This window comes from Lepus europaeus, chromosome 18 (assembly GCF_033115175.1).
Source record: "Lepus europaeus isolate LE1 chromosome 18, mLepTim1.pri, whole genome shotgun sequence".
Taxonomy (NCBI): Eukaryota; Metazoa; Chordata; class Mammalia; order Lagomorpha; family Leporidae; genus Lepus; species Lepus europaeus.
The window spans coordinates 12,460,641-12,481,798 of record NC_084844.1 but is presented as its reverse complement, the minus strand read 5'-3'; the positions used below and the strand labels follow the sequence as shown (position 1 = coordinate 12,481,798).

At 43.7% G+C, this 21,158-nt stretch overlaps 1 protein-coding gene across 6 annotated transcripts in view; it reads left to right on the top strand.

Moving 5' to 3' along the window:
* The first annotated feature begins 11,862 nt into the window (after positions 1 to 11,862).
* CEP112 (centrosomal protein 112) overlaps positions 11,863 to 21,158 on the top strand; it is a 516,630-nt gene continuing 507,334 nt past the window's right edge. For 2 of the 6 annotated variants that reach the window (XM_062174820.1, XM_062174816.1), the window contains exons 1-4: positions 11,863 to 11,938; positions 13,217 to 13,330; positions 16,105 to 16,218; positions 19,783 to 19,973. In XM_062174820.1, coding sequence (XP_062030804.1) covers positions 13,321 to 13,330; positions 16,105 to 16,218; positions 19,783 to 19,973 — 315 coding nt within the window. In that variant the 5' untranslated portion in view covers positions 11,863 to 11,938; positions 13,217 to 13,320. Of the gene's footprint in view, positions 11,990 to 13,216; positions 13,331 to 16,104; positions 16,219 to 17,064; positions 17,149 to 19,782; positions 19,974 to 21,158 lie in introns of those variants that run through there. The other 4 variants (XM_062174818.1, XM_062174817.1, XM_062174819.1 and 1 more) reach the window with 4 other exon arrangements.

Genomic DNA, 21,158 nt, shown 5'->3' with positions numbered 1-21,158 from the left:
GAGGAATCAGGACCACTGAGCACCTTCCGGAGACAGACAAAGGAGTTCAGAGAAAGCCCCTTCCCTACTTGCTAGCTCCCTCAGTTTAAGCAGTTAGCATACTACAGTGGAGTATTTTGGGGTGGTGTTTCCTGGACTCTTTCAGTTTCTTGCTTTCAGTTATATTAGTCAGCTAAGGAATCTAGATATTTCGGGGTGGGCATTTGGTGCAGTGGTTAAGACGCTGCTTGGGACACTCACATCCCCTATCAGAGTGCCTGAGTTCAAGTCCCAGCTCTGCTTCAGATTCAGCTTCCTGCCAATGTGACTCTGGGAGGCAGCAGCTGAGGCTCAGATATTTGGGTTCCTGCTACTCACGTGTGGGAATCAGATTGAGTTCTGGGCTCCCAGCTTCAGCCTAGCCCAATCCTCCTGTTGTGGGTGCCTGGGCAAGTGAAACAGTGGATGAAAGATCTCTGTCTGTCTCTGTCTCTCTCTATGCCTTTCAGATAGAATGAAAATCGAAATGGGCGGGGAAACCCCAAACATTCAAAACGTCGTCATCATTCCATGGCTGGGACATGGACAGTGGGAAAGTGTAGGCAATCACCTAGTAACTCAGTTCTCCACCTAATCCTCCTCTCCAGCACTTGGACCTGACATCGGCAGTGTGCTGTCCCACAGACCCGCACACCTATTTTACCTGCCAATTTATTGCAAAGAAAAAACGCTATGGCCCAGAATCACTGAAGATAACCCAGAAATCAGCTTGTAGGACCATGGTCCCAGATAACTCTTGTGCATCCTCAAGTTTGGGAAGCATCACCAGAAAAGACTATCCATGGACTTCCAGGCCAACAGAACTGAACACGAATCCTGGATGTTTGGTTTACATAATGCCAAAGAAAAATTCCTTGCCCACTAAGATTCCCTGATCCATCATTAACCTTGCTCCTCTGCATCTATTCAACCCCTTTGCTCTTCTCTCTTCCTGTAGTATGTGCTGGTCAGATTCATCCCAGGGCCTGTCTGCCTTCCTCATGCCTGCCCCAATGCAGCTGAATGTTGCAGGAGGTGTGGGGGAGGAATCTCACAATTGTGCTTGCAATTCATGAATGTGAACCCTCCGTGGGCCCTGGGCTCTGCCTGGCAATCCCACCCTATCTCTCCAGCTAGTTCACTCTGCTGTCTCCAAAGGGAGAACTCTTCTCAACTCTCTTCAAGCCATCTTCCTTTTCACTCAGCTGGTGATGACTTTGCTCCTTATTTCACTGAGAACACAGAGAAAAAATATCGTTTTACCCTTCCTGTACCGAATCTGCCATCTTACCATTATCTCTACCAAGGACTCTGCCCTCCGTCTCCTTAGCATGGATGAACTCTGTGATCCCACCCAAAGACAAAGCCTCTCTCCACGTCCTGGACCTCATCTTCTCTTTCTACTGGACCATTTAGGTCAGCATACGAATATACAACAACATCACCCAGTTTTGAAAGTTCCTCCAATTATCTCACATCTTTTTTAAACGATCACTTCAAATCTTTAGTTGCTGGGTTTTCAGGAATCCTGGAAAAAGTTGTTTTACCTTTGCGATTTCTGCTTTGTAATGGCCATCATTCTCTTTAGCTATATTCCCTTCAGTTGCTTCCTCAATTCACCAAATTCTGTGTGGTAGGGGCCACATCTCTTCTTCCGGATGCTTCTCTGCCCCTCTTCCCTTCACGTAAACCAGTGTGGCTCTCTTCCTCCCAGGTCATCATTCAAAAGTGCCAAATTCTCATCAGTTAACCTTAAAAGCAATTTTGCGTTTTCTCCCTTAACTATTTCTTTTCAGACTATATGTGTGTATTGGAAGCAGAATTTGGGAGGTTGTGGTACTTCCTGTTTCTAAACCAAAAAGCCCTACTTAGGGATTTTGCTGAACAAAAAAAATTCATTCACACGGGTTTCCTTCCTCCAGAGTATGTAGTTTTAGAACCACTGTTTTCTTTAATTTGTCACATATTAATTTGAGGATGGTCCTCCCCCTCATGCCACCAACACGTCTAGAAATGGAAAGAGAGCAGTAAAGATCTGGGGACATCTTTCCCTGTTCACCACAAGATCACCGGGTTTCCTCCAGAAAAGGAGAGGATAAATTTTTCTATTATTTCTCTTTTTGTTGTATAGACTCTTTTTTTTTTTTTTTTTGACAGGCAGAGTGGACAGTGAGAGAGACAGAGAGAAAGGTCTTCCTTTTCTGTTGGTTCACCCTCCAAATGGCCACTAAGGCCGGTGCACTGTGCAGGTCCGAAGCCAGGAGCCAGGTGCTTCCTCCTGGTCTCCCATGCGGGTGCAGGGCCCAAGCACTTGGGCCACCCTCCACTGCCTTCCCCGGGCCACAGCAGAGAGCTGGCCTGGAAGAGGGGCAACCGGGACAGAATCCGGCACCCCGACCGGGAATAGAACCAAGGGTGCCGGCACTGTAGGCAGAGGATTAGCCTAGTGAGCCACGGCGCTGGCCTAGGCTCCTTTTTTAAAAAAATATTTATGCCGGCGCCGCGGCTCACTAAGCTAATCCTCCGCCTTGAGGCGCCGGCACACCGGGTTCTAGTCCCGGTCGGGGCACCGATCCTGTCCCGGTTGCCCCTCTTCCAGGCCAGCTCTCTGCTGTGGCCAGGGAGTGCAGTGGAGGATGGCCCAAGTGCTTGGGCCCTGCACCCCATGGGAGACCAGGAGAAGCACCTGGCTCCTGCCATCGGATCAGCGTGGTGCGCCGGCCGCAGCGGCCATTGGAGGGTGAACCAACCGCAAAGGAAGACCTTTCTCTCTGTCTCTCTCTCTCTCACTGTCCACTCTGCCTGTAAAAAAAAAAATTATTTATTTATTTGAATGGCAGAATTACAGAGAGGCAGAGATAGAGGCAGGGAGAGAGATCTTTCATCTGCTGGTTCACTCCCCAATTGGCAGCAATAGCAGGAGCTGGACCGATCTGAAGCCAGGAGCCAGGAGCTTCTTCAGGGTCTCCCGCATGGGTGCAGGGGCCCAAGGACTTGGACCATCTTCTACTGCTTTCCCAGGCCATAGCAGAGAGCTGGATCAGAAGTGGAGCAGTCTAGTCTCGAACCGGTGCCCAAGTGGGATGCCAGCACTGCAGGTAGTGGTTTTATTCGCTATGGCACAGTGCTGGCCCCTGTTGCATAGGCTTTTATAATTACTTTTATTGTTTTCAAATTTTAAAACATATTATAAATAAAAAAAATTCAATGAAGTTGCAAGATATAAAATCAACATACAAAAATCAGGGGCTTACAATACACTAAAAATGAACTATCTCGAAGAGAAATTAGGAAAATAATCCCATTCACAATAGCTATAAAAATATAAAGTATTTAAGAATGAATTTAACCAGGGAGGTTGAAGGCTTGTACACTCAACCTTCTAGTACACTTATGAAAAAACAGAGATGGAGTGGGAGGTGGGAAGGGAGTAGGGGTGGGAGGGCAGGTATGGGGGTAAGTACCACTATATTCCAAAAGCTGTGCTATGAAATTTATATTTATTATATAAAAACAAATAAACACAAAGAAAATTATTTTGTATAACATTAGAAACTTGTGTACAGAATTCTTAATATTTATAGAAAGTATGTAGAAACTAATGCACCTATAAAAATTAATGGGGAATTCATGGCATTCCTGAAAGAAACACCTCTAATTAACTGAATTCTAGTGATCTGGCATTTATTAAAGGCCAATGTCTTACTAAGTAATTTTCTGCATTTTTTTACTATCTTTCTAATAAAAGTGTACTAAGTTTAAAAAAAAAGAAAAAATTGAAGACAAATAAATGGAAAGATATCCCATGTTCATGCATCGGAAACATAACATTGTTAAAATGTAAAATAGCATTGTTAAAATGTTAAGCCGGGGGTGGGCTTTGTGGTGTAGCAGGTAAAGCTGCCACCTTGCAGTGCTGGTGTCCTGCATGAGCTCTGGCTAGAGTCCAGGCTACTTTACTTCCACTCCAGCTCTCTGCTGTGGCCTGGGAAAGCAGTGGAAGACGGCCTAAGTCCTTGGGCCCCTGCACCCAAATGGGAGACCCAGAAGAAGCTCCTGGCTCCTGGCTTTTGGCTTCGTCCTGGCGCAGCCCTGGCCATGGTGGCTATTAGGAGAGGGCACAAGCAGATGGAAGCTCGCTCTCTCTCTACCTCTGACTCTCCTTCTGTGTAACTCTGACTTTCTAATAAATAAATAAATCTTTTTTAAAAAAACTTCTCAGTTTTCACGTTGTCCACAATTACAATTTCAAAACAAACAAAAAACCCATCAACAATAAAAAAGTTAAAATAACATTGTGAAAATGCTGCTGAAAGTGATCTACAGGTTCAATGCAATCCCTATAAAAATTCCAAGGATATTTTTCACAAAAATAGAAAAAACAGTATTAAAATTTGTGTGGAACCACGAAAGACTCAAAGAAATCTTGATCAAAACGAAGTGGAGGAAACACACTCTCTGACTTAAAAATATGTTGTAAGTCTATGGTAATCACATATGCATGTTACTGGCATAAGCAGAGACAGACCGATGGAACAGAACAGAGCTTAGAAATAAATCCAGGCATTTATGCTCAATTGATTTTTTGACAAAGTTACCAAGAACACACAGTGGGGAAAAGGACAGTCTCTTCAATACATGGTGTTTGGTTAAATGGATGTTCACATGCAGAAGAATAAAACTAGGCCCTATCTCACACTACACACAAAAATCAATTCAAAATGAATTAAAGGTGTGAACATCAGACCTGAAACTATAAAAACAGGAAAACACAGGAGAAAGCTCCATGACACTGATCTGAGTAATAATTTTTTTTTTGGATATGACCCCCAAAACACAGCCAAACAAAAGCAAAATACACAAAGGGGATTGTATCCAAGTTAAAAGCTTCTGCATAGCCCAGGAAGCAACCAGCAGAGTGAGGGGACAATGCACAGAGTGGGAGGGAAGACTTCCAAGCCATACTTCTAATTAAGGGTTAATATGCAAAATATATAAGGAACTCGAACAACTCAACAGTAAGAAAACAAGGGCCGAAGTCGTGGTGCTGCCTGTGAAGCCAACATCACGTATCAGAGCACTGGTTCATGTCCTGGCTGCTCCACTTCCGATCCAGCTCCCTGCTAATGCACCTGGGAAGACAGCAGAACATGGCCCAAGTACTTGATTCCTTGATACCCATGGAGGAGACCAGGATAGAGTTCCAGGCTCCTGGCTTCCATCTGGCCTAACTCTAATCATCTGGGGAGTGAACCAGCGGATGGAAGATAGCTCTCTTTCTCTACCACTCTACCTTTCAAGTAAATAACCTTTAGAATAGCAAAGAACACAATCTAATTAAAAAGTGGGCAAAGGCTCTGAACATGTTTCTCAAAAAAATTTATGTAAATGGCCAACATGTCTATAAAATGTTCAAAATCATTAATCATTAGTGAAATGCAAATTAAAACCACACTAAGGTATCCTTTCACAGTTATTAGAATAGCTATTATCAAGAGGAAAAAATAATAAATATTGGAGAGGATGCGGAGAAAAGGAAATCTTGGCACACTGTTAGTAGGAGAGGAAATTAGTACAAGAAAATGGAGGTTCATCACTAACTCCTCATGCAGGACCTCTGTCCTCATGAGGACATGTATAGAGTTAACTGTGTCTATGGCCAATACCACCCTGAATGCACCTGTTCTCGTCTGATCTCAGAAGCTAAGCAGGGTCGGGTCTGGTTAGTACTTGGATGGGAGAGTTAACTGTAAAACTAGTTCTCAAACAGTTGTGTGTCTGTGTGTGTGTGCAAATTGTTGAAATCTTTCTTAGTATGGAGTTGGTCTTCTGTGGACAAAGTTAACTGAAAATGATTCTTAATGGAGAACGGGACTGGCAAGGGGAGAGGGAGGAGGAGGTAGGGTGGGAGTGTGGGTGGGAGGGTGGGTATTGTGGGAGGAATAATTATATTTCTAAAGTTGTACTTATGAAATTTGTATTCCTTAAAAATAAAATTAAAAAACCAGGCACAAGTAGACAAATACATGATCTCACTTATATATGGAAGCCAAAATATGTTCAATTCCTAGAAGTAGAGAGTAGAATGATGATTACTCAGGTTTGGGAGTGGGGTGGATTGAGTACATTTTGGTGAGAGGGTACAGAATTTCATTAGATAGGAGAAATAAGTTCAAGAGAGCTATGATACTACATGATGAATATAGTTACTAACAATGTATTGTATTCTTGAAAATTGCTAAAAAAGTAGATTTTAAGTGTTACCATCACAAAAATGCTTAGATCACTGTCTTTAAAGTTCAGCTACACCTTCTCTAGCCCCAGTACGAGCTGACCTCCTCTGATGGCTGAGATGGTGCAGAAGGTTCTACCACCCCCTCTCCCCAGGTAGCCCACAAAGAAAGAGGGAATTACCACAATGAATTGATTATTGCCCAGATTTTAGCATTATTACATTTTGTTTTCCCCAAAATAATACTTAACTAGCTACTGTAGACTACATGAACTCCCTATTTTATTATTTTTAAAATTTATTATTTTTTTTGACAGGCAGAGTTAGACAGTGAGACGGAGAGAAAGGTCTTCCTTCCATTGGTTCACCCCCAAATGGCCGCTAAGGCCGGCGCGCTGCACAGATCCGAAGCCAGGAGCCAGGTGCTTCCTCCTGGTCTCCCATGCGGGTGCAGGGCCCAAGCACTTGGGCCATTCTCCTCTGCACTCCCAGGCCACAGCAGAGAGCTGGACTGGAAGAGGAGCAACTGGGACAGAATCTGGCGCCCCAACCGGGACTAGAACCCGGTGTGCCAGGGCCGCAGGCGGAGGATTAGCCTAGTGAGCCATGGTGCTGGCTAACTCCCTATTTCAATACAATCAAGGAAGCCTTCTTTCAAGACAAGTGGATTCCTGGTGATGCTCCCCAGTGACCAGCTTTTCTCCAGGACTGTGGCGGAATAGGCTTCTCATTGCCATGGTATCCATGTTTATCCATGTTTCAGCTTCCATCTTCTAGTAACATTTCTGAAAGGGGTTTGCAGCGTAGAACATGCATTCCCAGGACACTGGTCAATTTTTCCACAGGGAGCATCCCGTCCTTGAGACCCCAAAGCCAAGAATATGCATTGGTCAGGACCAGCGCTGTGATGTAGTAGGCTAAGCCTCCACCTAAGCACTGGCATCCCATAGGGGCACCAGTTCGTGTCCTGTTTTCTTCCAATCCAACTCTCTGCCTATGTCCTGGGAAAGCAGTGGAAGATGGCCCGATTCTTGGGCCCCAGCACCCGTGTGGGAGACCCAGAGGAAGCTCCCCACTCCTGGATTTGGATTGGCCTGGCTCCAGCTGTTGCGGCCATTTGGGGAGTGAACCAGTGGATGGAAGACCTTTCTCTCTGTAGCTCTACCACTCAAATGAAAAAAAAAAAAAAAAAAAAAAAAAGAAGTATTGGTCAATGACATTTCCTATCTACTAGCCTAAAGTCAATCCCTGCTTTAATTCCTAAGCAGAAGATTAAAAACACACAAGAAGGAAAGAAAAGGAAATAAAATAGCTTGGGGTGTGTGCATGTGTGTGTCAGTGTGTATGTATGTGTATGTGGTTGGTGTGCAAGTGTGTGAGCATTGTCCTGTATGTGTGTTTAGGTATATGTGTGATATGTATGTTATGCCTGTGTATGTGGTTTTAATGCTTGTGTTCTCTCTGTGTGTGATCATGTGCTCATATGCACGCAGGGGTGCATGTGTGTGTGTGTGTGTGTGTGATAATTAGTTCCTTGTGGGCTATTGCTGCCTCCTAGTGGCATTTATTACTTTTCAAAGTCCAGACACTGGGCAGATTTTCCATATACATTATCTCACCTCTCTTAATTCCACCTTCCTTGTCACCCTAAAAAGAAGATAAAAAAACTGAAGCCTCGGGTGGTTATGTCACTTGGTTCATCCACATCACAAACCTAGTAGGTGACAAAACCAGATATCCTAACTTCAGGCTACGTCTTTTGTACAATTCTTCCACTTCTAGCTATGCTGTGACTTTTCCAGAGGCTTCTAGGAAATACTCAAACTCTGAATTTAGAATGTTCAAGATAGTGCTGACACAGGTTGGTAGGAAAGATTGTTGAATTGATGAGGCTAGGAAGTGCCCTGCCAGCTTTTTTTTTTTTTTTTTAAAGATTTGTTTATTTGAAAGTCAGAGTTACACAGAGAGAAAAGGAGAGGCAGAGAGAGAGAGAGAGAGAGAGAGAGAGAGAGAGAGAGAGAGGTCTTTCATCTGCTGGTTCACTCTGCAATTGGCTGCGTGGCTGGAGCTGCACTGATCTGAAGCCAGGAGCCAGGAGCTTCTTCCAGGTCTCCCATGCGGGTGCAGGGGCCCAAGGTTTTAGACCATCTTCTACTGCTATCTCAGTTCATAGCAGAGAGCTGGGATGGAAGTGGAGCAGCTGGGACCCGAACCGGCACCCGTATGGGATGCTGGCACTGCAGGCAGTGGCTTTACCTGCTACACCATAGCGCCGGCCCCTGCTTGGTTATTAATGAGTGTGGGCAACACGTATATTATTAAAGGAGAAGGAAGAAGAACAATTAGTATATCTCTGCAAATAGGCTTTAGTTGAATTTATCCCAGAAGGTAGGATAGAATACAAATAATACAAATACAAAGAATACAAATAAACAAAAGTAGGGATGAAATAGTGACTATTGCATAGTTCTAGCTTATGGAACAATCCAGAAGCACTTCGCTAAAAGCACTAACTTTTTTTAGTAGTGAAGAAACTCCCTTTATAGGGCATCTCTTGCTGGTATAATTTATGCTTTTGTGGTCTGCAAGTAGAAAGTTACAAATCATTTAGTATCCAACTTAAGGAATTTATTGATACAGATTGTTTTCATGTTTGTCTTTGATGTATTTACACAGTAATAACACAGTAATAATTCTAGATATTTATAAATGATGTTCTGTCTAGATAGCTAAATCATTCATTTATTTCATTCTAATGAAACAAAGTATTTTAATAACACAAAACTGGTGAATCACTAACTGAATTTTATTACTATCATTTTTTACATAAGTACTTGTACAAAGCCATTGCTAGTTTTGATACAAGAAATTAAAAATATGAAAGTTATCTATTAGTCAATTCCACAAAAACAAAGGGCAGAAAAGACAGTTTGAAGAATAATAGAATAGAAAACAGTATCAGAAGATATTTAAATATTTCAACCTTTCTAATAGTAGGAAATGTAAATTAAAAAGAAATACTATTTAAAAAAATCTTATTTAATTAATTAATTTGAAAGGAGAGAGAGGGAGCGCTTGAGCTCCTATATGTACGTTCACTCCCAAATGCCCATAACAGATAAGGCTGGGCCAACCTGAAGCCAGGAGCTAGGAACTCAATCAAGAGCTCTGACCCGAGTGGCAGGGAACTAAATAGTGGAGCCATCACCCTCTGCTTCCCAGGGTGTGCACTAGAGGAAGCTGGAATCCAGAGCGCAGCCTGGACTTGAAACCAGGCACTGTGAGTGAGATTTAGGCATCCCAAGAAGCAGCTTAATCACTGCACCAAATGCCTGCTCCCGTTTTTCTTTTTTTCTTACATACAGCTAGAATTGATATAAAGAAATTGCTAATGTGAGAAAGTCACTCTCATAGACTGTTGAGTGGGATTGCAAATTTGCAAAAACACTTCTAGAAAGCAATTTGGCACGACTGATCAAAAGCCTTAATGCTTTTTTTTTATGCCCATAGGAATCTCTTTTATGGAGATAACTGAAACTTCAACAAATATGTATATTTGTAAAGGCATTTATTGCAGCAATATTTATAAGAGCAAAATTGGTAGTCACAAGAGAATAATTAAGCAAGCTATGTTATGTCCAAGTGATGGAATAATAAGTAGACATTAAAAATAGTCATAAAGATTGGATAATATATAAAACATATTAATAGTGGTTATTCCTTAATAGCAAGATTACACATAATTTTTTTTCCTTTTTTTTTTTTTTACTTGAAAGTCAGGTTACAGAGCGAGAGGGAGAGACAGAGAGAAAGAGGTCTTCCATTTGCTAGTTCTCTCTCCAAAGGCTGAAGCTTAGAATCATGAACCCAGTCTGGATCTCTTACGAGGTTGTAGGGGTCCAAGTACTTGGGCCATCTTCCATGTCTCTCTCAGGCACACTAGCAGGGATCTGGGTTTGAAGTGGAGCAAGCAGGACACAAATTGGCACCCATAAGGGATATTGGCATTGCAGGTGGCAGTTGAACCTACTATGCCACAATGCTGGCCCATAATACTCCTTTTTAAATCTTTTCCCTATAATAGCTTGAAAGCTTTTATGATCTGAACAAAATATACAACTGAAAGATTTCAGGCTAAGATCAAAAATTGCATTTCTCTTTATAACTAATTCTTGAGTATTCATTGTGAGTTGAAACAATAACTAAATCTTGAGTGCTCATCATGAGTTGAAACAATTGCCTGATAACCATTGCAATCATTCAATGTTGCTACAATTAAAATATGTCTTTATGTTCATTTTATTTAAAAGGCAGAGTCACACACAGGGAGACAGAGTGGGTTTTACATCTTTGACTCTCAGTACAAATGATCTTGGTTATGGATCATTCCTTAACTCTACATATGTAAAGATAAACACTCTTAAAAGCATTCCCTACTCTTTCTGTTCCTTAGCATAATTTGTCTCTGAAACAAGAGCTGTTGGTGTTTACTTGCAGTGGAGACGGATTTGCAAAAACACCTTGAAAAGAATATGAAACTTGAAAGTAACTGGATACCAATGAATGAATCCCCCACTCGCTTTATGGAAAATTGAAAAGATGCTTCAAGCTGTGCTTAATATTAGGTTTGGCACCACACTGAGTGTATGGCAAAGATACTTTGCAAAGAATCCTATTGTGAAATTAGATGAAAAACAGGAGTAAACTGAATTTCACTTAAGTGAGTGTTTTTACAATTTAAATTCTGTTTCTGCTTCGTATTTTACAATACGTAATTCAGAGCTTTTCCAGAAACAGAAAACCAAAGCACAGCGCGACATGGCAAAGCAGACAGCAGACTGCCCTGAGGTGCAGGAGACCTCCTGGCAGGAGCGAAAACACATTGTCCACTCGATGTTGCTTTTCTTCACGGAGTCGGTAAACCTAAAGCCTTTTTATTTTATCCACGATCTTCAGAAGCTGGGCTTTTTTTTTTTTCCTGGCCTCAGGTAGCTTCAAATGCACACCCGTGTTTGTGCTGGTGAATACGCGCTGACCTCTGAGTGTGAGACGCCAAGGCCCAATGCGCACTGCTCAGCCCCGTTAGCCGGGCAGTCTGCTGGGGTCCCCCCGCCACCCCAGTTCGCTGGCTCTCGCTTTTTCTCCACGACCCCCCGAAGGTTCACAGTGTCCTCTCGGCTCAGGATGCCCGTCCAGCCAAACGAGCGAGTCACCCTGGAGGCTTCGACCCGGGAGCCGGCACGCCGAGGCGTCGCTATGGCAACCGCCGCCGGGGAGGGCAGGCAGACCGGAGCGGAAATCTGTGTTTGGCGGGGCGGTGGTCGCCGCGGCCCGGAGCGTCGCCATGACAACGCCGCCACGCGCCGGCCAGGCCCGCTAGGCCTCGGCAGCGGCCGCCGGGAGGGTTGCCATGACAATGACGCCGCGCGCCGGCCCTGGCCGGAAGGCAGGGATCGGCCGGAGGGCGGAAATCCCGGTCCCGGGCGGCGAGGGGCGGCGGTAGCAGCCCCCACCACGGGGGCCGTCGCCACGGCAACAGCGAGGCCGGCGGGGTGGGGCAGGGGGCGGGGACACGCGAGCACGGAAGTCTCCGCCCCCGGCCTGCTGGGCGGCGGCGACCCAGCGGCCCGCAAGGATTTGAAACCGTTTGGCGGCGGCGGCGGCGGCGGCCGACCTGAAAGCTCGCGTGTAGGGGCGCCGGGTTCTCGTTTGCCAAGTCCTCACTCCCTCACCTCCCAGGTTCTCGAGTGGAATTTTGCGCGGGGGTCCGTGCGGGCGTGGCCCCGCAGGCCCCGGGCCCGTTCTCAGGCCTGTGGGGGCGCGCGCGCCCCGGCCGGGGGTCTCGGCGCAGCCGGCCGGTGTGGCTGCCGAGGGAGTCCAGTCCGGGCCCCGGGCTGGGGCGGCAGGGCTGGGAAGCTTCGGAGAAGAGCTGGGTCCGCCCGCGGCTCTGGGCAGCCTGAGGTGGCCCGGGGGGCTCGGCGGCCGTGAGGGGACGTCCGCGTCCCGGGCGGGCTGGGGGCGCGGCCTGCGGGGCGCGGAAGGGGTGCGGCCCCCGGCTCCGGCCGGGAGAGCGGGCAGTGAGGTGCTGCGGGGCGCCCCCGGTGCCGGCGCGGGGCCCGGCGGTCGCCCTCCGAGGGTCCGCGGCCGCGCTGCTGGCGCACCTGCCCCCGGCACGGTAGGGGAAAAGGCAGGTGGAACCTGCACCTGCCAACCGGTTTGTGGCCTTTGACAGGCCGAGGTGTGTTTTTCCCACACTCTCTTTCGACTCTAAGTTGATCAAGCACAGTGGAACTTGAGGGACACCGCGTTTGGCGAGGGCCGTGCTGTCCACGATGTGTTCTGTCGGTTGCGCACTGTGGCTCGTTTCCACCCCGCCCCACCCGAGCCGGGGAGGGTTTGTAGCTTGCTGAAGCCCTGCCGACTCCCGCGTCGGCTAAACCCCGTGAGAAGGTCTTAGCCCACTTTGTAGCTGTCCACGAAGAGACAGGCTTAGGAGGCGACGTGACCCACTACGGGTTGCTGCTGCGAGCGGCGGCCACCCGGGTCACGCCCTCTTTGCTTCCGGAGTAATGCATACAGGGACCAGACACATTCTGGAATTTATGTACTGGGCACTCCACAAGTACCGTGAAGGTGTAGCCATACTTATGTTTCAGTTCTGTTAGTTTAGTCTTCAATTCTGGTGACGTGTAAAACGTTCATCAGCTGGAACTAAATAATTTATGTGTATACTATGGAATTTGTGTACCATACATTCCCTGAGGGTTTGAAATGTTAACTAATTTCTTGTTGCTTTTTCCATTTATTTTGTTTGAGAATAAGAAAAGGGGAAGAGAAGCAGATATTTAGCGTTTACCAAATATCACTTGACCAACTTGTTTTTCTTTTAAATGTACTCCAGTATTGCGTTTCAGTATAGCAATTAAAAATTGCCTTTCTGTTTTTCAAAATAATTTTTTTTATTAGTTGGAGATGTTGCTGACTTATATGTAAATGGCCAAATGGTCAGATATAATGGATCGGAGACCTAGGGATTTCAGGATTTTAATCTCAGCTTTCTGCTTAATTTCATGATTTGGGGTGAGTTGTTTAACTGTTGAGTTTTAGTTTCCTCTAACATGAAACACTAACATTTCCTGCTGGTGTCAAAGGATTGATTGAGAAGTAGCGATTATCAGAAACCTTTCTTTGCTTTAGCTATAGCTGTGGATGCACTCAGGCAAATGTTTGAGTCCATTGGCAGGAGTGCATCCAGGCCAGAGCTGCGCTGAACATTCTGAGTTCATGAGTTTCCCTTGGTTTGTTCATTCATATGAATAGTTGTTTTTTTCTTAATATTTATTTATTTATTTGAAAGAGTTACATAGAGCAGGAGAGGCAGAGAGAGAGAGAGAGAGAGGTCTTCCATCTGCCAGTTCACTCCCCAATTGGCCACAACGGCTGGAGCTGCACTGATCTGAAGTCTGGAGCTAGGAGCTTCTTCCCAGTCTCCCACGCTGGGTGTAGGGGTCCGAGGACTCAGACTGGCGCGGCGCTCATATGGGATGCCGGCCCTGCAGGCGCTGGCTCTTACCTGTTATGCCACAGTGCCGGCCTGGAATAGTTGCTTTTAAAATGCATGGGCTAACATCCAGCAGTGGTATCACAGACTTCTTTAGCTTTGTAATGAGGAAACTAATTTTGGTACCAGTGAGGGAAAGGGATTCATGTAGAGAAAACGGACAGGATGGAGACAGATTCCTTTTTTTTTTTAAGAGCTTGTGGTGTGAGAGCAAAGTGCTCCCATCCATTGGTTCATTCTCCAGATGCTTGCAGTGGGTGGGTTGGGCTGAAGCTGGGAGCTGGAAATGCAATCCAGGTCTCTCACGTGGGTGATGGTAACCCACAGTAACTCAGTTACTTGATCCATCACACACCCCCCCCCCCCCAGGGTCTGCTGGGGCCAGGGATCAAATATGAGATGCGGGGGCAGGCGGCTTAGTTGCTAGGCTAAATGTCTGCCCCAGGAGATAGATTTTTGAGGCTGTTGCTGTAAGCTGAGTGGTGGGGTGGGAGGTCTTTATCTGCGATAATGGCAGTTAGAAGAGAAAGCTGGCAGAATTTGAGATATTTCTGGGTATGTGTTGATATATTGGTTTATGGAGGTTCAGAGAATGGGAGATAAAGATGATGTTGCCGTCAAGGAGGAGATAACAAAGACCAAAAACAGCTCTCTGGGTTATGAAGAACTAGTATTTTTGACTTATAATCTAGGTAACAGATTATCTTTTTTTTTTTTTAAACAGACAAATTTTTTTTTTAAAAAAAGATTTATTTATTTATTTGAAAGCGAGAGTTAGAGAGAAATCCCTTCTATCTGCTGATTCACTCCCCAAATGGTTTCCAATGGCTGGGGCTGAGCCAGGCTGAGCCAGGAAGCTGGGAGCTTCATCTGGGTCTCCCACATAGGTGCAGGAGCCCAAGAACTTGGGCCATCCTGCATTGCCTTCCTGCACTAGCAGGGAGCTGGATTGGAAATGGAGCACCCATTACTCCAACAGTTGCTCACAGGGGATGCTGGCATTGCAGGTGGTGGCTTAACCCACAGAGCTATAATGCTGGCCCCATTCACACAGACTTTCAAACCAAGGGAAAGGAGGCTGGAGTTGTTAAGGGGCTTTAAGATAATCTGGTAACAGTTTGAGAAGCTACTTTGTGGAGTAGGAAATAGTTCAAGCCTCCTGAGTGTGCAGGTGACATCGGAAGCTGTCTTAGTATAAGGTGGTGATATTTTTTCTGGCAGTCCCTTGGTTGGGGAATGAAGGAGGGTGTTAAGGATTCTTGTTGAGTATAAAGAAAAATACTCTGGTGGAATGAGGAGTGAGAGTTTAAGAGGATAATAGGCTGTTATCAGATAAAGGGAATGGGGAGTAGGTGTCATAGTCAAATGGTTGGAGCTGTATATAGTTTTGGGGCAGAAGTTGGAGAGGCAGTAGTTGGACAGTGGCAGTTTGCATCTCAGCAGTGTTTTCCCTCCTGGAGAGAGTTGGATAGAAAAAATGAAAGACAACAGGGTGAATGTGTGCAAGAGAGAATGAGTCTCTCTGGTTGACTTCTATGACTGTGAGGAAATAAAGACTTAGCTTGCTGTAAACCTCACGTTCAGATTTCTAGTGAAGAGTCATTTCTCATTTCACTTAAGTAAGTTTCTGGCAGTGGGGTTTCTGGATCACGTGATGAGTCTAGGTTTAACTTCGTAGGAAGCTACCAAAGTGTTTTCCAGATTGGCTGTACCTTTCTGCTTTCATACCAGCAGTGTGGGAGAGTTTCTGTGGTTCTGTGTCCTCACCAGCATTTGGTATTGTTTGTTTTTGTGTTTGTTTGTGTGTGTGTGTGTGTCTTAAAGATTTATTTATTTGTTTGAAAGTCAGAATTAGGGAGAGGAAGAGATCTTCCCTCCACTGGTTCACTCCCCAGATGGCAGGGACTGTATTTTAAATTTTGGTTGTCCTGATGAGTTTGTAGTGGTATCTCATTGTGGGTTTTTCTTTTCACTATAATGTTAATTTGTATTTTCCTAATGACTAATGATGTTGAGCATCTTTTCATGTGTTTACTTGTCATCTGTATTTCTTATTTGGTAAAGGGATTTACTTTTTTGCTGATTATTGTTGGGCTTTATTATGACTGAATTTTGAGAGTTCTTTAGATATTCTTGATTAATTCCTTTATGAGCTGTATGGTTAACAAATATTTTTCCAAGTCTGTGGCATATCTTATCAATCACTTAAGAGGGTCTGTTGCAGATCAGTTTTTTTTTAAAAATAATTTTCAGCATATAAATACTTAATATTTTACATTTAAATGTTTTACAGATTGGATAATAGAAATGGGAAGTGAAGAAGAAAAATGGGAGAAGTTGGATGCAGAATTTGATCACTTTGTGGTGGATATGAAACCCTTTGTCCTAAAATTACCTCATAGATCAGGTAAGATTATGTTTGAACATTGGATTCTTTTTAAAAATACTTAGTTTGAGATAAAGATAGAGAGGGCAAGATAGATAGCTGCCGGGGCTGGTCTGGCCTCAAACCAGTAGGTGGGAGTATAATCTAGTTCTCTCCTGTGGGTGCTGGAACCCAGTTACTGAGTCGTTGCCTTTGCCTCCCAGGGTCTGCACTGTCAGGAGCTGGGGCCAGATACTTCTGAAATGAGGAATCTTCACTGGTAGGCTAAATGCCTACTTCTGAAAATTACATTCTTTTTTTTTTTTTAATTAATTTATTTATTTGAAAGTCAGAGTTACACAGAGAGAGGAGAGGCAGAGAGAGAGAGAGAGAGAGAGTGAGTCTTCCATCTGCTGGTTCACTTCCCCAGTTGGCTGCAATGGCTGGAGGTGCACTGATCCAAAGCCAGGAGACAGGAACTTCTTTTAGGTCTCCCATGTGGGTGCAGGGGCCCAGGGACTTGGGCCATCTTCTACTGCTTTCCCAGGCCATGTCAGAGAGCTGGATCAGAAGTGAAGCAGCCGGGACTCAAACCAGTACCCATATGGGATGCTGGCGCTGTAGGCTGGGGCTTTAACCTGCTGTGCCACAGAGCCGGCCCCTGGCCTGTTATTTCTATTTATGGCAGTAGAGTCTTTGTCTCGAATTTTCAGACAATTTAAGGCATCAGAGAGAATTTTAGAGAATTTTGGGAACCAGAAAGTTTCCATAAGTCACAGTAGGCACACGGGTGTCTGATTTGTAGCTTCTGAGTAGAGAATTTGCAGTGGACCAATAAATTGGTTTTTATGGTTTTTACCTTTTTCCAGGTCGCTGTATCCTTGAGTCTGAGTTGATTCTCTGTTCAAAGTGTAGAACTGATTCAGCATTAGATATTTCAGGGAGCCATGTTGGGAAAAGGGAGTGCAACAGGTGTGTGATTTATGTATTCTGTGGTCACCCATTGCTCTAGGGCTGCCACTTTTTCTAGTTCAGGACAGCTTGGCATGGTCTTTCCGTGAGGCCCCTTCCTCTGCCTCTTCTCTTGCCTTGTCATACCTTTATCTCGTCTTTCTTCCTCTGCTGTTGTTCAGATGAATATGTCAAATTCCATGTCTCATTCATGACTATTCAAATTAGTATTTAATGATTTTTAAAAGAGATTTATTTATTTGAGGCAGAGTTACAAACAGTGAGAGGGAGAGACAGAGAGAAAGGTCTTCCTTCAGCTGGTTCACTCCCCAAATGGCTGCACTGGCCAGAGCTGAGCCAATCTGAAGCCAGTATCCAGGAACTTATTCCAGGTCTCCCATGTGGCTGCAGGGGCCCAAGCACTTGGGCCATCCTCCACTGCCTTCCCAAGCCATAAGCGAAGAGCCAGATCAGAAGTGGAGCAGCCAGGACTGGAACGGCACCCGTATGGGATGCTGGCACTGTAGGCAGAGGCTTAGCCTACTGTGCCATAGTGCCGGCTCCTGATATTTCTTTTTTTAAGAAAATGATTTATATATTTGAAAGGCAGAGTTTCAGAGAGAGAGAGAGAGAGACAGACAGACAGACAGACAGACAGTGAGATCTTGCGTCTGCTGGTTCACTCCCCAAATGACTGTGATGGTTGGGACCAGGCCAAACTGAAGCCAGGAGCCTGGAACTCCATTCTTGTCATGTGGGTGACAGGGACCCAAGTACTTGGACCATCTTCCGCTGCTTTCCCAGGCACATTAGGAGGGAACTGGATTGGATGCTGGTGTCACAAACGAAGGCTTTACCTGCTGTGCCACAGCACCAGCCCCTAATGATATTTCTGTATTGTGGTCTCTTTTGATAATCACTATACCCCCTACCCCAACTTTTGTCTTATGTCTGCTGACTAGGAAAAATTTGTATTAAAATTTTCTATTATAGAGATGTATTTCACAACAAACTATTTTATTTCATTTTCTCCTGAAAGTAAATTAGGTACATAAAATTGATTATCTTTGGTTCATGACACATCATCAGTTTTGATACATCTGTGACCCTCTTTTATTTAATTATTTCATAATGAAACTATCCCAGTTAAGAACCAGAAATTTGTGATAATTTTTGTCTTCTTATAGTTCTACTTTCAGAGTCATTTTAAGTACAAGAATGAATTTATTTCACTAGCAAAACTGTAACAAATTCTGAGCATTGGGATATTTCGATTTCAGTTTGCTGTACGGATGTGTAGCAAACACATAGTTTGAAAAACTGTAAACTTTATCAGTTTCACTTCTGTATTTTTTTGTGCGATGGATGGCCAATATTTCATGAAATTTGTTTTGTAGTTCTATAATTTTTAAAGCAAGAGGGCTGGCTCTCATACCTGCAGTGATATTTGCAAAGTGATAAATCCAGCCTTAGTGGTTTTTGTAGGTTAAACAAAAAATGAATATGACCTTTATAAACTAAGAGATTAGAGCAGGCTATGATTTGTATTAGATATGTAATCCTTAAATTGAGTTAGACTGATAAAAAATTAATACCAGAATAGTTTTCATGAAATCAAAAATAATCCTGGGTCATGACAGGATAATATAGTCAATAGGTCATTACATATGGATTAAACTGTGCTGCATTTCTTAGGTAGATTTTTGAAGGGATAATTATTTTATGAAATTACTTGTAAATAACACTCAATTATTTTTAGAAATGTTAAAAGAAAACTCTAAATAAATCAGCTGCAAATCCCTGGAAATTATTGGCTTTAATAAGTAAAAGGCTTGAGATTTAATTTTAGATTAAGTTTAAAATGCTTAGATAAATCAGAGATTGCTTTTTATCTCTGGGTTCATATAATGAGAATTATGGAAAGATTTTTCTTTTTTTTAAATAAATTTTTGTTTTTTTAATCAGTAGGCATAGACCTGGAGTTTCCATTTGCTGGTTTAGCTCCCAAATGCCTGCTCTGCCTGGGATTGCACCTAAGCTGAAACTGCAAGCTGGGAACCTAATCTAAGTCTCCCACGTGGGTGACCAGGACCCATCTGCTTGAACGTTAGCAAGAAGCTGCAATTGGGAATCCTGCCAAAGCACTGAATCCTGTGCTCTCTTATATGGAATGTGGAAGTCTTAACTGCTAGGCCAAATAAATTTTAGTATATCTAAAATTATTTTAGAGATGAAGTATTACAGCAGAATTTATCTCGGAAATTATTTGGTAGTAATCAAGAGCTTTTATTTTGGGGAAAATATTTTTTGCATTTGTGTTGTCCAAATTACCAATTAACTAATAAAGTTAAATCTAGACCAGGAATCAGCAGGCCCGAGGCCCATCTCCAGCTCATAGCCTTTCCTATAAAGTTTTATTGGTACATAGCTATGCCATTTGTTTACATGTGGTCCGTGGCAACTTTCATGCCATAGTGGCAGAGTTGAGTAGCTGGCTGTGCCAGGAATCAGGTAACCTACAAAGTATTTGCTATCTGGCCTTTACAGAAAAGCTTGCTAATCTGTGTTCTAAACTAAAGCAGATGCTATTGTAAGTCTTTATAACTTGATATATTATAAAAACTCAAGTTCCTAACAATTTTTATGTATTTATAGAACGGCAGAGGTGTGCTCTTTGGATTAGAAAATTGTGTGAGCCTTCAGGCACAGGGACAGGCCTGATGGGCAGGAAGAATCGGAACCTGTATGCAAAGCTGCTATTGCATATGCTTAAGCAAGGGGTGCTTGAAGGCCCGTTCACACACCGCCCTGAACCAGGGACGCTGAAAACTTTACCTTCATACATGGTAGGTATCATTGACCAAAAGATGTGTTAGTTTCATTTCTTTAAAAGTGGCAATTTATTATCCATTTTGTCAAATTATATGTGTTAGATAATATGAAGGGTCTTCAAAAAGTTCATAGGGAAAAACTACCATGTTAAAACTATGTGGGGATTTAGAACTTTTGTACTGGGGCAGGCATTTGGCCTAGCAGTTAAAATGCCAATGAAGATGCCTGCTTCCCACAGCAGAGTACATGGCTTTGATTTCTGGCTCTGGCTCCTGACTCCAGCTCTCTGTCTCTGCGGACCCTGGGAGGCAGTGGCGATGGCTCAGATAATTGGGTTCCTACCACCCCTTTGAGAGACCTAGATTGAGTTCCCAGCTCTCAACTGCAGCATTGGTGTGCATTAAGGGAGTCAGCTAGTGGAAGGGAGCATTCTCTCTCTCTGCCTTTTGAATAAATTAAAAAAGAAGAAAAAAATTTGTACCAAAATAAACATCTTGTAATTCCAGTTTCCATGAACTTTTTGAAGTACTCTTGTTACTTGTATGATAGTTAAAACATTTTTTTTCCTCCCTTCAGTAGAAAGCAGGTGTTATTCCGTAAGGGGAAAATTCTTACTGATTTATTCATCCCTTAGTATTCTACAATATTTTTAAAAAACTGAAAATGAGTTTTTATATTGAGTCTAATAATTTTCACTGAATTATATTACAGTAATCTTTGCCTCTCAAATTAACAAGTTGATTAAAAAGACTAATTTTCAAACATAATGTTACCTTACCTATGGGATAATTTTATGTATTTCAGCAAATTCTAGTTTATTAAACTCCTTTCATATACATTTTAAAAAATATTTTATTTGAAAGGCAGAGAGAGAGAGAGAAAGAGAAAAAGAGAGAGAGAGAGAGAGAGAGAAAATCTTCCATCTGCTGATTCATTTCCAGAAATGCAATGCCTCTAACAGCCAGACCAGAGACAGGAGCTGGGAGCTCAGTGTGGGTCTTCTATATGGTGGAGGAACCCAAGTGCTTGAGCCAGCATCTGCTGCCGCTCAGGATACACATTAGCAGGAAGCTGGATCAGAAGTGGAGAAGTTAGGACTTAAATCAGGCACTGAAGTATGGAATGTTAAGTGCAGCTTAACTGCTGTGCCAAAAGCCTGTGCCATGTATAGTTAATATTATTTTAAAATTCATTAGAAG